General features: G+C 39.6%; 2 protein-coding genes across 4 annotated transcripts; one reads left to right on the forward strand and one right to left on the reverse strand.

Annotated features, from left to right (window-relative positions):
* Nucleotides 1-3,464: 3,464 nt before the first annotated feature.
* Nucleotides 3,465-7,259, forward strand: LOC127423729 (neurofilament light polypeptide-like). 3 transcript variants are annotated; one of them, XM_051668264.1, is made up of 4 exons: nt 3,465-4,597; nt 4,693-4,817; nt 5,721-6,055; nt 6,668-7,259. In XM_051668264.1, exons 1-4 carry the CDS (start codon nt 3,572-3,574, stop codon nt 6,883-6,885), a joined length of 1,704 nt encoding a protein of 567 aa, XP_051524224.1. In that variant the 5' UTR covers nt 3,465-3,571; the 3' UTR covers nt 6,886-7,259. The 3 variants fall into 3 exon arrangements, with proteins under 3 accessions (XP_051524224.1, XP_051524225.1, XP_051524226.1); XM_051668265.1 differs by having other exon boundaries at nt 5,721-6,028; XM_051668266.1 differs by having other exon boundaries at nt 5,721-6,028; nt 6,674-7,259.
* A 3,240-nt stretch (nt 7,260-10,499) lies between these two features.
* Nucleotides 10,500-14,094, reverse strand: LOC127423724 (neurofilament medium polypeptide-like). The gene is made up of 3 exons (XM_051668259.1): nt 13,025-14,094; nt 12,075-12,199; nt 10,500-11,967 (listed from the first exon to the last, which is right to left on the reverse strand). The coding sequence occupies exons 1-3, from the start codon at nt 14,021-14,023 to the stop codon at nt 10,974-10,976; spliced, it is 2,118 nt and encodes a 705-aa protein (XP_051524219.1). The 5' UTR covers nt 14,024-14,094; the 3' UTR covers nt 10,500-10,973.
* Between the last annotated feature and the right edge of the window lie 383 nt (nt 14,095-14,477).

The raw sequence follows: 14,477 nt of genomic DNA on the forward strand, positions 1-14,477 counted from the left end.
ACAGTTCAACACAATAACAAACTGTGAATAGAGGACAACTTTAACAACTCCGACCCCCGACATATGTGGGCAGGCATCCATGCCCTCACAGACTACAAACCAACCAACAACACCCCCTCAACCAGTTATGCCACCCTCCCAGATGAGCTTAACACATTTATGCTTGCTTCGATTGTGCAAACACAGAACCACCAATCAAAGCTGACCTTCCACATGATGACCTGCTGCTCACATTCTCCACCAGTAATGTGTGCTCAACCCTAAGCAGTGTGAATGCACATAAAGCTGCTGGCCAGGCCGTGTGCTCAAGGCCTGTGCTAAGCAGTTATATGAGGTCTTCACCAACATTTTCAACTTGTCCTTGGCCCCGGCAGTTGTCCCCACCTGCTTCAAGACAGCCACTATTGTACCAGTACCAAAACATGCTGCTGCAATGGCCCTCAATGACTTTCGCCTGGTAGCTCTTACTCCCATCATTGCCAAGTGTTTTGAGAGGCTGGTGAGAGGCCCACATGATGCCATATATACTCTAATGGTCACCATCCATTCACACATTACAATTTAGTTTAGTTTTTGTTAGTTTTCACAGTTTGTCTGTAAGTTTTCGTGTTTTTTTAGTTTCAGTTTAGTTAGTTTTTAAGTATTTATTTTTATTTTTAAAAAGTCTTACATTATGTTTCTTTGGGCAGTCTTGTGTCACCTCTATCTAGTGGTATTTTTATGTTTAATGTGGACTGTAAATGTTGTAAATTTTATAATATAGGACGAATATGCGCAAAGTGACAAAAGACATTTAAGCTTGATCCACATTGTATCCATATGTATTTCATCAAATTATTATAAATCATTAATAACTAATCTTTGGGGAGTAAACAATTAAAGGGATAGTTCACCAAAAAAATTTAAAGTTCTCTAATCATTTACTCAACTTCATGCCATCCCAGATGTATATGACTTACTTTCTTCTGCTGAACACAAATTAAGAGTTTTAGAAGAATATCTCAGCTCTGTAGGTCCTCACAATGCAAGTCAATAGGGGCCAAAACTTTGAAGCTCCAAAAAGCACATAAAGGTGGCATAAAAGTTATGCATTTGACTCCAGTGTTTAAATCCACGTCTTTAGAAGCGATATGATAGGCGTGAGTGAGAAACAGATCAATGTTTAACTTTTTACTGTAAATCTTGACATCAGCAGACTCCTTGGCAATCATGATTTCAAGCTCCATTATATTTCCCAGCACCATCTAGCACTCTGCGAACTGTACTATTAAGTGTAATCGATCTTGAAATCATGATCATTCCTGTAGACTGCAATTGGAAGATGTACCGTGAAAAAGGAGTTATATTTTGGTCTGTTCTCACCCAAAACAGATAAGATCACTTCAGAAGACATGGATTAAGCCACTGAGTCTTATGGATGACTTTTATGCTGCCTTTATGTGCTTTTTAGAGCTTCAAAGTTTCAGACCCCATTCACTTGCATTGTATAGACCTACAGAGCTGAAATATTCTTCTAAAAATATTTGTTTGTGTCCAGCTGAAGAAAGAAAGTCATATACATCTGGGATGGCATAAGGGTGAGTAAATGATGAGAGAGTTTTAATTTTAAAGCTATCCCTTTATATTTTTTAGGTTTAAAATCGAGGATTTTACTTTGGGATGTGTGGCAGAACTCATTTCATGACCACTGGTGGGAAAAGCAATGGTTAGTTGAGGTAACTCTAGTTAAGCTTATAAACAAGTAAAAGTTAACTTAATGTAATGATGTGGAAGTGTAGAAGAAAATATAAAAATTTATTTCACATATATATATATTTTCTAGAGAATTATTTTTCCACTTTCCCACTTTACCAGTAGGCCCTGCTGCATAAACACATCTGGGATTTGGTCAAAAGAGGATCTTCAAAGGTTCTAATTCCCAATATTGAATATTTCTTAATTTTTTCTTTTGATTGAGGTAGAAGACATCCTAAACTTTCTTCAAAGGTATAATGTTAGGTTATGTGTCATTTGGATCATAATTCAAAGTGTCAAGAAAAGAAAAATGACCAAAATTGTCCCACTTTGCCCATATTCACTATATTATATCAAAAACTAAAACTAAATGAATTTGAGATCATTTTTATTTGATTTGAGTTCGTTTATTTTACTTTAGTTTCAGTTTTTTCCAATAATTTCATTTTTTATTTTTATTTTAGTTAACAAAAATGATTTTAGTTAGTTTTCATTTTAGATTTTGTTAAATAAAATAACACTGACCTGCATTTCATTTGCTCTGTATTGTACTTTGCCAATAATGACAATAAAGTTTAATCTAATCTAATCTAAATTCACAACAATGAATTTTCCTAGCTCTGTTACCCAGAAGAGTGAGACAGCAAATTTTAAATGCGTATACCTGCTGAAAGCTAATTTTGTCAACATATAGCAAACTAGTACACTAGTGATATATGAGCTTAAAGCCAACAGACATGGGCTCACAGTAACACAGTTTTTATTTTTCATTTCATGGGGTCTTCAAGTGTGCATCATCTATTGTATCATGTAGCCATTACATAGCTAATAAAATAATTTCAACTCAAATCAGTATTTCAATTCCATGTATTTATCTATTTGCCATGTAGTCATGTAAACAGAGGCATAATGAGAAGTCCGAACCAGTTGTAAATACATTTTACATTACATATTAAGTTGCCCAAGATCTACAAGAATCTGAATGCATATCTGCCCGAATCTATAACATATTTAAATATGGCTGCTTGGGCATATATTTTTTAAATGGCTTTAAATCACAATTTTTTTTATATATATATATATATTTTATGACTGACCTATAGTTCCAAATTCTTGAATCACTCTGCACTACTTTTAAAGCTAGTGAAGGGATGAGAATGTTGCTTATTTAACAATACATTCAATCACCACTAGAGAGAAGCATTTACTTCTGTTCTGTCCAGTATTTATTAGAGTTGCCATCTTTGGTTTACAATGACAGGGTTCATTATAAAAACACATAGCTCTACAGGCCTTTGCAAATACGTTCCAATTCCATTTTAAGATGCCAAAAAGGAAAAATAGGCTCTGAATTATTTAGATTTTGACCTCTGCATATCAGCTGAGACAGAACTTAGAGATAACAGAGTGCTCTGATTCATAAAGCTAAAGACAACTGCTAAATAGAAAAAAGATTGTGCTGATTACAAAAATGTTTTAACAGCTCCCATAATAGACATGTACAAATAAAGCAATGCATGATCAATACTGTTTTTTCCTTCACAAGCAGCTCTTATAATCTCTGTCCTCACAGCCCTTTTTCCTCTACTTTCCTCTTTAACTCGCATCACATTGCCAACCCATTTTTTTTATTTATTTCCCCTCAACCACTCCCAAGAGCCCATCCCAGCCTGGACAGGAATGTAATTGATTTGTGCTGTCAGAAAAAAAGCCCTGCGTCAGTCTTGCCTGCTGCTATAAAAAGCCCTGCCAGTGCTGCTACATCCTCGCAGAACTCCCTCCACAGCAGCATTAGCACTGCGGAATCCTTCTCTGCTCTCTTCTCTCCTCAACGACCATGAGCTCCATCAGCTACAACCCCTATTTCCCAACTGTGCAGCGCAGACGGGTGGCGGTGCGCAGCGGGACGAGTTTCGGGGGAGGAAGCAGTCGGTCCCGTCCCGTCTACATGACTTATGCATCCCCATCCCGCTACTCGGCTCTCTACTCCACTGCAGCTCTGCAGCGTTCTGCTGCCTCTGCAGACCTGGAATTGAGCCAGGCATCTCAGCTGAGCTCAGAGTTCAAAACGGTGCGGACTCAGGAGAGGGCCCAGCTTCAGGAGCTCAACGACCGCTTTGTGGGCTTCATTGAGCGTGTGCACGGTCTCGAGCTCCAGAACCGGGCCCTGGAGGCCGAGCTGCTCCTGTTGCGTCAAAGGCACTGTGAGCCCACCAATCTGAGGGCGCTATATGAGCAGGAGGCAAGGGAACTTCGCGCAGCGGTTGATGAGGCACGTTGGCAGCGCCAAGCTGCTCAAGAGAGGCGGGACCACCTGGAAGATGCGCTCAAGGCTTTGCAGGGTCGCTACGAAGAAGAAGTTCTGGCCCGTGAGGAGGCAGAAGGCTGGCTGGCGGATGCCAGAAAGGGGGCGGACGAGGCAGTGCTAGCCCGTTCTGAGCTGGAGAAGAGGGCCGATACTCTACTGGATGAGCTGGCTTTCTTGAAGAAGCTCCATGAAGGTGAGATTGCCGAGCTGCAAGCTCAGGTGCAGTACAGCGCCCAGATGTCGGTGGAGATGGAGGTGGCCAAACCGGATCTCTCTGCAGCTCTCAGAGACATCCGAACCCAGTATGAGCGCCTGGCCCAGCAGAACATCCAGGCTGCCGAAGAGTGGTTCTGTGAGAAAGTCAACACTGTGGCGGAAGACTCAGCCAAACATGCCGAGAAAATACGCACCACTAAGGATGAGGCTGGAGAGTATCGTCGCCTACTGAAAACCAGAGACCTGGAGATTGAAGCATGCCAGGGCCAGAATCAAGCTCTGGAGAGACAGCTGCAAGAGGTGGAAGAAAAACAGAGTGCAGAGATCGCCGCCCTACAGGTCTAATATTTAACTGCATGTCCTTAATAAAAGTCTACATGCAGTATTGCACTCATACTGTACAGTTCTCTTTTAATTCCTTTCTATTTTGGCAGGATACCATTGGTGACCTGGAGAATGAGCTAAGGTCCATGAAGAATGAAATGGCTCGTTACCTTAAAGAATACCAAGACCTCCTCAATGTGAAAATGGCTTTGGATATTGAAATAGCTGCTTACAGGTTTGTGGTTGGATGTCTGCCATAGTGCATTTGCAAAAGCTTGCATATATTTGTTCTCTATATTATCTACACCAAGGTTATTAAGGGAAACAAAAACTTAACCAGTAACAAAAATTAAATGTTAACAAAAACGATTAATAAGGTGAAAAATAGCGGTGTAAACATATTTTCGGAAACTAAAGTATGAATAAAAAGAAATAAAAGTGCAAAAATGTAAACTATGAATGTGCAAACAAAAACTTTATATACTGACATGTGTATTTGTAATTTTAGAAAGTCTCATCTCCCAAACCTGACAGTAGCCTATTGGTGTATTTTTGCAAATGGTACCACCCATTTAGAATTAAGCTGATGTCCTATTTAAAATGTAAAACAAGGAATTTTCGGACAAAGTTGTATGTCGTCATAGACAGAAGAAACAATTTGTTGATGAAAACGTAAACTAATCCTAAAATGAAATAAAAGCAGAATTTAAAGTGAGTCTTCTTGCAAAGATACAAAAAAAAAAAAAAAAAAAAACGATTTAAGGACAACTGCATCACCAAACAGAAATGCAAAAATAACTGCTGTTTTTCAACAGGTTCCAGAAAACTCCCCTCGTCTTCCATTAAACAGATAGTTCCGCCCCAAACTTACGCCAATGGTCGAGCCGATGTTGCTGTGTCAGGCTGTACAGGCCACTCAAAACAGCAAAGGAATGTTATGATACTGCCACTGAGCCACAGTTTTACATTTTTAGGTCAAATCAACCTACAGACAGTTGACTCTACCTATTAGGATGGGATACGAGAAAGAATTACATAAGTTTTAACTAAAACTAAACTGAAATTGAATATCAAATTACAAAATATCAACAAACTCTAATAAACTTGATCTATACCTGTTGTCATTTCTCCCCAACAGGAAGCTTCTAGAAGGAGAAGAAACCCGCTTTAACGTGGGAGGTATTGGTGGCATGTCAAGTGTGTTTTCTTCCTCCATCACTGCCACTCCTTCTTTCGGCCGTCCCGTGTTCTCCGTGCAGGCCAGCCTTACCTCTGGTGCCCCCTATATTCTGGGGACCAGACTGATGAGCTACTCTGCCATGACAGATGAGATTGTAGAAGCCAGCCAGGCACAAGAGGCAGGAGTGAGTCCAGAGAATGAAGAGGAGGAAGAGGGCGAGAAGGAGGAGGAAGAGGGCGAGAAGGAGGAAGAGGAAGAAGAAAAAGGTGAAAAGGAAGAGGAAAAAGAGGAGGGTGCGCTTCATTTATTTGAGGCTCACTACAAATAGAGTAATTTTGCAAATCTGTCCAATATTTTTATATAAAGCATCTGACATACCGCAAAAGGGTGACGAGACATCCCAATAACATTTTTAGACTGTTGTGAATTAAACCAAAAAATTTTGGTTTAAAGGAATAGTTCACCCAAAAATAAGTGTTCTCATCATTTACTCACCCTCATGCCATCCCGGATGTGTAAGACTTTCTTTTACAGAGCACAAACAAAATATCTCAGCTCTGTAGGTCCATTCAGTGCAAGTGAATGGTGACCAAAACTTTGAAGATCCAAAAAGCACAAAAGGCAGTATAAAAGTAATCCATAAGACGCCAGTGGTTAAATCTATGTCTTCAGAAGCGATATGATGAGTGTGGGTGAGAAACAGACCAATATTTAATCCTTTAAGTCATCCATACACATCTGGGACAATGAGTAAATAATGACAGAATTTTAATTTTTGGGTGAACTATTCCTTTAACCACCAAGCTCTGATATGTCTCAATTTTGTTTTTTATCATGGTCATCTTGTCACCCTCTACTGCAAAAATGACATTTGCACTCTTTAATTTGTCTTTTTTCATGTGAAGGAGAAGAAGAGGGAGGAGAGAAGGAAGGAGAACAGGAAGAGGAAAAAGCAAAAGAGGAGGAAGAAGGAGATGAAGAGGGTGACAAAGAAGAAGGAGAAGAAGACGGGGTGGAAGAGGCAGAGAAGGATGACAATGAAAAAGGAAAAGAGGAAGAGGAAAAGAAAGGAGGAGAAGAAAAAGAGAGCAAAGCCGAGAAAAGCGAGCCAAAAGAAAAGTAATCAGACACGACCAAAATCCCTGGTGCTAGCAAGAGGTGATCAAACCTCATACATACAGTACATCTAAAAAATGCAGCCATCACAGCAAGTCCTTTAACGCTGAAACCCAAATATATGCATGAACACATGCCTTATATATGTGCTTGGCAGGAAGATGTTATTGCAGGTCCCTTATGTTGGCTTGATTGTTGTTGTTTTTAATTAAGATGCTACAGAAAATATGTAATAATGTTTGCATTTTGTGTCAGTATGCCTTCAGAATGTTTCAATTTGAAACTATGAACTGCCTTTGATTACCCAAGTGTGCTTAGTATTCAAAATGCCTTAGACCAGACCCTCAAAGACAGGCTTGTTGCCTATCAATAAAAACTTGACAACACTCCTTTTCCTGGTGCGATTCTTAATGTGTGGTGTTCTTTTTCTGGCAATGTTTAGAATGGAATACTGCCTACTGAAAGAACACTGTATGCTGCCAACTTAAAAGAAACTGTTGCTAGCTGTAATATTGACTATGATCGGAATAGCCGACTAACATATTGAGCTTACTATTTCTGTAGTAAATGGGATGTATACTAAGCACAATATACACATCTTTATGTGCAGTAGGCTATGCAACCAGAGCACACTGCATCAGATGCTGTATCCTGACTCGACTTTGCATTTTAAGTGTGAGGAATGAATTAGAAGATCAACCCAATTTTCAACAAATTTCAATTTTACACAAAATTAAATAAAAAATACAAAATAACCCTTTTTTAATTCCCAAAATGATAACTGGACACCACTCGCATGAAACATGAGGTCATGTGACAACAATGTGGCATACTACTATTTGAAACATTTGATTTTAAAAAATTGTTAGACATACAGATTGAATATTGCTCATTAAAAAATGTAAAAAAAAAAAAAAAAAAAGGTCTTCACTTTTGCCAGGCTTGGCAAAAAATAAGGTGTTAAAAACTGCTATTGATATTACTTCCAGCTCATTCGTCACACTGGAAATGGAAGGTCAGTTTTCCCAGCAGGTAAATATACAGTAGTAGGTTATCCGGGTATTCCATGCATACAGAAATTTTGCATACTGCACATAATATATACTACGTACTGCAGAAATAGTAAGAGTAGTATGGTAGTGTACCATTCCACACAGCCTCTGTTCATAATCAGGTACACTACTGCTAAATAAAACTCCAGTATAGCACTGCGCATTGATTTTTTTTTCATGGCAGCTGTTATAGATATAATGTAAGAGCTAAGCTGAAGTGATTCACTTAAGTGATGTCATGTGACCATTTTGTGCCCATTCAGCACTTGGAACAAAGAGCACAAAGCAGAATCCACAGAAACCACGGCTTGTAATTGTCATGTGCACGGGGTTGGTATTGCATAGTGGTTAAGGATCTGAGCAGGAAACCGAAATTGTGGGTTTGAGCCAAGGAGGTCTGTAATACTTTATGAAAGCTATCCGTTAGATTTACGATACATCTCAATGACAGTTGCTTGGTTGGCGCGTGAATATCTGCCATCTTTGCACATGGGTGCTAAGTCAATTTCAGGCACTGGTAAAACATTTACTATATTAAAATGAAATTTTACCGATAAATACTGTTTTTTTTTTCTTTTTTTCTTTTAATTAGTCAGAATATATGGCTTCTTTTAAATGGCTGTTAATAGAGAAAGATGCTTTTTGGAACCAGATGGTGTAGTACAGGATCTACCAGTAGTGGCTAAATGGGCCATCCTAACCTAAGCTAAATGACTACCTAATAATTAAATTATGCAAATAATTATATTGCACTGTTGCACTCATCCCAGATTTTCTGCTAATCAAGACCCAGCTATCTTGAGTGATGCTCAGCACAAATCTATATTGATTTGTCATTTGAGATCTTGAATAGCCAAATTTGTGTTTTCAGGGCTGAACATCCAATTACCATCCCCACATCGACATCCTTTAGCACAAATGCAGTTATGTGATGAGCCAGAGGTCCTCGCTCAAGCTCTAATCAGCCGAGTGCAGCACATGTTCTCAATTATCCTGATTGAGTACTACTCGCTGCCGTCTAGACACACTATTAGCGAGCGGTCATGTCTGAAATGAATGTGATTAATGTACACCGAGTGATGAAACATTTGTGAGATTATTTATGTGTTGAATTGCCTAGTTATTATTCTTTGCATGTGGTCAGGTGAAAGAAAGGCACATTTTCTGTGAAAACAGCAGCTTACAAATATGAGCTGAATGCTTTACCATCACCCCACGTGTTGTGTGAATATGTAATTTTTTTTTAGATGTAATTATTGGACTGAGGTTAACTAACGTGCTATGCTAGCGGCAGCACCGCATGCATATGAAACATTACTTCTTTCAACTGAAAATAGGCAAATGCTTCCATGTAGTAAAAAACCTCAGTGTTCCATTTGATACAATACTTTCTTGATACTGTACATCACTGCGCAGCACCCTAAGAGTCCAGCTTTTAAGGCCGAAACATTCTCTACGCGAGTATGTACGCTGGCGCTTCTAGCTACACAAGCTCGATTTGGTGCCTTGTTGCGTTCCAAAATGAGGCAGACTGCAAAACATTCAAAAACACTTTTTGAAGTGACTTTTCTTTCAAGGAAACTACTGTCATGGCAGATATATTTATAGCAACTCATCTGAATAATACCAAATCGAGTTTAATGGCATTTACTTTGGAAGGGAACTCTATCGCCCCCTTGAGTACTGAGGTTTGTTATTGCCACAGAAACGCAAGAACGCACGGTCATTGTTCAACTGGGCAATGTGTTGGACAAGCGTTCAAATCTGCATATGTGTACTTGCGTATATTTCTGGCCTTATCCTTAGTTTACATGCCAGGGACTATGTCATCTAGTGGGAGGATGGCAGTTCATAAATTTGCCGTGAATATTTTAATAAAATGTATGGCCTTAACATTTTTTGTTTTGTTTTGTAAAACCAATAAGACACTCAAGGCCATGCTTTAATGCTATTTATTCTCATGCCTAAGCAACACTCTTTAGCCATGATTATATTCACACAGCACAACCACTCGTAAATAACCAAACCAAGGGCGTAGGCAAGAAATTACTTTTGGGTGAGCCTCAATAAAAATGGATGGGCCAAGTTTTCACCAAAAAAAATTGGTATCCAAATTTTCCTTAACAAAAGAGAAGTGCCGCTTTCAAAAGTTTGTTTCACACTTTCAGAAATCTGAATTTATGCATTTTTTAAAACTATTTTAGAAATATATATTTGAAGTCAAAGAATAATCTCTAATATTCTGGGTGGGCCTGGGTCCAATTCAGGTGGGCCCGGGCCCACCCCGACCCACCCTTGGCTACACCACTGAACCAAACAAACCTAAAAGCTGGCAAATATGTTTAGAACTGTGTGTGGCAAATTTTCATAATATCCCAAGATCTGTTTAAAAAAAATAGACAAATTGAACTGATTATTGTGGAAATCACCAGTCAGTAATTTTTGTACCATTTGCTCCTAAGTATTTGCTGTAAATATACTTAATATATTAGACACAAGCTAAAGCAATGCAAATGTACACTAGCATAAAATCCAAAGATCTAAAAACACAGAAACAACTCTCTCAGGACTTAGGACAGTTTTTATTGATTGAGGTGATATTGATATTGCAAATCGACAGAGCAGCACCTTTAGCGTTCACAGTATGTCAACAAACCGACTCTCTTTTAAGAATGAAATAGTTTCTGCTTGAAGTGCGCTTGCAAATGTCAATGTTGTAGTAGCACCATTATTGCTGAACAACTGCTGATGAATTTCAAATCACTGTAAAATCTTTCATTAGCAGACTTCATATCATTCAAGTTATTAGCAGCATAATGTACTTGCATTTTAACTCAAACACGCAATAATTTCTGACAGCTCAGCACGGCTCAGCAGCATGTCCTCCCAGACCACACATGCAAGTCAATCATATAACACACATGCAATTATTTTGCTAGCTGCATCAAACAGCGTTCAAGTTGTTTTTCACATTTTGCATCAAAGAGAATAATTTCTAACAATTGGATAGAACTAATTTCCTTGGATTGGGGTCATTTAAGCATCAGTCTTTCCCTTTGATTTCCATCTTTGGTTGTGGGGACACTTTCTCCACCTTTTTGGTAACTGTCGTTTTCTCCTGTGGCTTTTCCTCAGCTTTTTTCTCTATCTCTGTGTCTGGTTTGGTTTCCTTGTCTCCATTGGTAATGGTCTCCACCGTTCTGGTTTGAACCTCTTCTTTCGGGCTGGCTTCCTCTTTGGCCGGGCTTGTCTGTTCTCCGTTGGTTACAACTTCTTTTCCCTTGTCCTGTTCATCTGTTGGGCTTTTTGGTTTCTGCTTCTCTTCACTCACTTTTTTGTCACCTTTTTCTGATTCAGCTTTTGTTTCTTCTTCTCCAGAGTCACTTTTCTTCTCTTCATCTCCTTCAGATTTTGTTTCCTCTTCCTCAATGTCTTTTTTATCGGCTTCTTCCTTTTCCTCATCATCTTTGGTTTGTTCTTTATCCTCTGCCTGTCCTTCTTCATTCCCCTCTTCCTCTTCTTTTCCTTCCTCATCTTTGTCACTGCTTTCTTTCTCTTCGTTATCTGATTTTGGAGATTTGTCATCACTCAGCACTGTCTCCTCAATTACTTCAACTTCCTGTTCCTTTTCCTCTTCCCTCTCCTCTGCTTCCTCTTCCACTCCTTTCTCTTCCTCCTCATCTGCTGCGCCCTCTTCCTCCTCAGCAGCTTCTCCCTCTTCTGCTGTTTCTTCCTCATCAGCTCCTTTCTCTTCCTCTTCACCCTCAGGAGCACTAGAACTCACTTTGGCTTGACTGGCGGCAACAATCTCCTCCTCTTCCTCCCGCTCTTCCTCTTCATCGGCTTCTTTCGCCACTTCTCTTGCGACCTCGGCCAGGTCATCATCGATGTCACTCTCTGCTTTGGTCTCCTCAATGATTTCCTCCACTATTTTATGCCTGACTTTAGAAGTTTTGGGCTGGCTGTAAGGGAAGGCGGTGCTGGAAATACTTCCAGAAATGGTGCGAAAGTGCGTCTCCTCACCTTCTAGCAGTTTCCTACATTTGAAAAAGAAAATAAAGGATGTCTCATAAAGCAAATCAATTATGTGTGAAACAGTGTGAGACTTTATTACATTCATTGTACTGCACAACACTAGGCCTACCTGTAAGCTGCTATTTCAGCATCCAGTGCCATCTTAACATTGAGCAGATCCTGATATTCCCGGAGATGATGAGCCATTTCCCACTTTGTTCCCTTCAAGTCATTTTCTAATTGGTGGATCATTTCCTGGAAAAGAAATTATCAATAAGCCCAACAATTTCCATTTTAAAAAAAATCACAATCCAACTGCAAACATCTGTTTACTTTTTGATGAAACTATGCTGGGGTAAATGTTCACATACCCAATTTAATACCCTAGATTGATCTTTATGCATCTAAATATTATTTTGTCGCATATTTGGCATAAATAAGCTAACTCAACAAACTCAAAGAAGAAAAATCTGCAGCAACAGTACAATGTGAATGTGCAGACTGTAGCCTACCGTAGCGCGTAATTACGCACGCACTGCGTCAAACACCTGTAAAATAACAGTTGTTTTAAAACCTAGTGAGCAGCACAAGGTTTTGAAACACAGCAAACATTCGCATTTTTTATTCCACCTAAGAATACACCACTCAACAGATAAACAGTCGAAAAATCACTGGAAAACTGTGCACATCATTAAAACTGCCAACACATAAGAAAAAATGATAGCAAAGCAATGAAATAAATTTTAATTAGTTTAATCTATCATTTAATATAATTATTTGTTAATTACATTTATTATTAATTTAATATTTATTATAAATTAGTAGTAGCCTACAGATAAGTGATATATATATATTTTTAATTTACGAACTTTTATTCATTATAAACTTTTTAAAATATTAAAATTACATGCCAATGTTATAAAAATGATAATAAAAATAATTTTAAAATATAAAAAATTCTGTAGTTATTTTTATTATTATTATTATTATTATTGCATTTACCATTTATTAATTACATTTCATAATAATTTCATTTATTTTTACTTTGTTCATTTCTGAAACAAGATTTCCTAAACAAACCTGATAACTTGCAACGTCGGTGTTGTGGCGGTCCTCAATATCATGCAGTTGCCTTTCCAGAGAATCTTTGGTGCCACGCAGTGCCTCCAGTTCAGTGTTCTTGGCTTGTATCTGACGGCGGTAATCTGCGATCTCATCCCGTATGGACTTCATAGCATCTTTGTTCTGTTCCGCGGCGTCCGACAGCATGGCGTAGCGGCACTTGAACACCTCCTCCGCCTGCTGGAGGTTCTTGGAGGAGAGCCCGTCCAGCTGCGCGCGGATCTCCCTGAGCGCCGCGGTAATGTCGGTCTTCTGGAGCTCCCTCATCTCCACCACCGGCACCTGCGCGGCTTGAAGCTGAGCCAAAAGCTCGCTGACCTCCTCCTCGTGGTTCTGGCGCAAGAAGTTCATTTCGTCCACAAGAGACTGGACTTTCCTCTCCAGTTCCAGTTTCATCAGAACCGAGTCGTCCTTGTCTTTCTTCATGCCTCGAATCGCGGCTTCCGTGTGCTCCTTGAGTCGGGCTTCATCTTCGTATCGCTCTCTGAGTCGCTGGAGATCCTCGTCAATGTGGTCGGTGTCCAGGATGATCTGCGCTCTCTCTTTGTGGAGTTGCTCCAGGGCGCAGCGCAGGTCTTGGAGCTCTCGGTCGTACGCATCGCTCTGCAGGGACTGCGACACCTTCTGTTGCTTCAGTGCTTGGATTTCGGCTTCCAATTGGTTGTTTTGCTCCTCTAAGAATCGCACTTTGTCGATGTAACTCGCAAAGCGGTCGTTTAGCCCTTGGAGTTGCTCCTTTTCATTAGTGCGCCCTGAGTCTCCATTCAGCGCCTCGCTCAACTCGAAACCCTCAGCAGACGCAAGCACCGCGGGGATGTACGACCTGGAAACGGGGACATTTGTCGCTTTTTTGAATGAAAAGGAAGAACCAGGACTGCTTTTAGTCCAGGAGTGCGAGCGCATTGCGGACGTTGGAGGACGGAGAGCCCTTCTGCGCAAAGAAGTCACTATGTCCATGGTGAAAGGTGCTTGTGCACTGGTGGTGTAGTAGTGAGGGTACGGCTGCTTTCTGTCCCGTTCTATTTATACGCAGGATTACTTTGTCAACGAGGCAAGAGCAACCCCTCCCCTTTAAAAATCAATAATGTGAGGAACTTGGGTCGTTGTTGGGATGTTTAGCAGTTCCTCTCAATGCCACACAATTGTCGAAGACTTTTAAAATTGAATAAGGTATAAAGGTGCTGTGCCTTTTTCCTAAAAATGTAAAGTTCAATACAAACATCTTGTTATTTTGCATGCCTGCTGCACCAAAGTCAAGTTTGTTGCACATTGAATGTAACTTTTCACAGGCTGTACAATATACAATCACAAATAATAAATGCAGTATATTTGGATAATTGACAAACAACATAAACCTTTTTTCCACAACTAAATCTTAGGTTGAAATTGATATGCTAATGTATACGTTTTT

Source organism: Myxocyprinus asiaticus, chromosome 33 (genome assembly GCF_019703515.2).
Source record: "Myxocyprinus asiaticus isolate MX2 ecotype Aquarium Trade chromosome 33, UBuf_Myxa_2, whole genome shotgun sequence".
NCBI lineage: Eukaryota > Metazoa > Chordata > Actinopteri > Cypriniformes > Catostomidae > Myxocyprinus > Myxocyprinus asiaticus.

Coding starts and splice junctions, on each gene's coding strand:
- LOC127423729 (XM_051668264.1), top strand. CDS start 3,572: ATGAGCTCCATCAGCTACAACCCCTATTTCCCAACTGTGCAGCGCAGA. Junction 4,598..4,692: donor CAGAGATCGCCGCCCTACAG/GTCTAATATTTA, acceptor CTATTTTGGCAG/GATACCATTGGTGACCTGGA. Junction 4,818..5,720: donor ATTGAAATAGCTGCTTACAG/GTTTGTGGTTGG, acceptor TCTCCCCAACAG/GAAGCTTCTAGAAGGAGAAG.
- LOC127423724 (XM_051668259.1), bottom strand. CDS start 14,023: ATGGACATAGTGACTTCTTTGCGCAGAAGGGCTCTCCGTCCTCCAACG. Junction 12,200..13,024: donor CCGACGTTGCAAGTTATCAG/GTTTGTTTAGGA, acceptor TTTCTTTTCCAG/GAAATGATCCACCAATTAGA. Junction 11,968..12,074: donor GCTGAAATAGCAGCTTACAG/GTAGGCCTAGTG, acceptor TTTCAAATGTAG/GAAACTGCTAGAAGGTGAGG.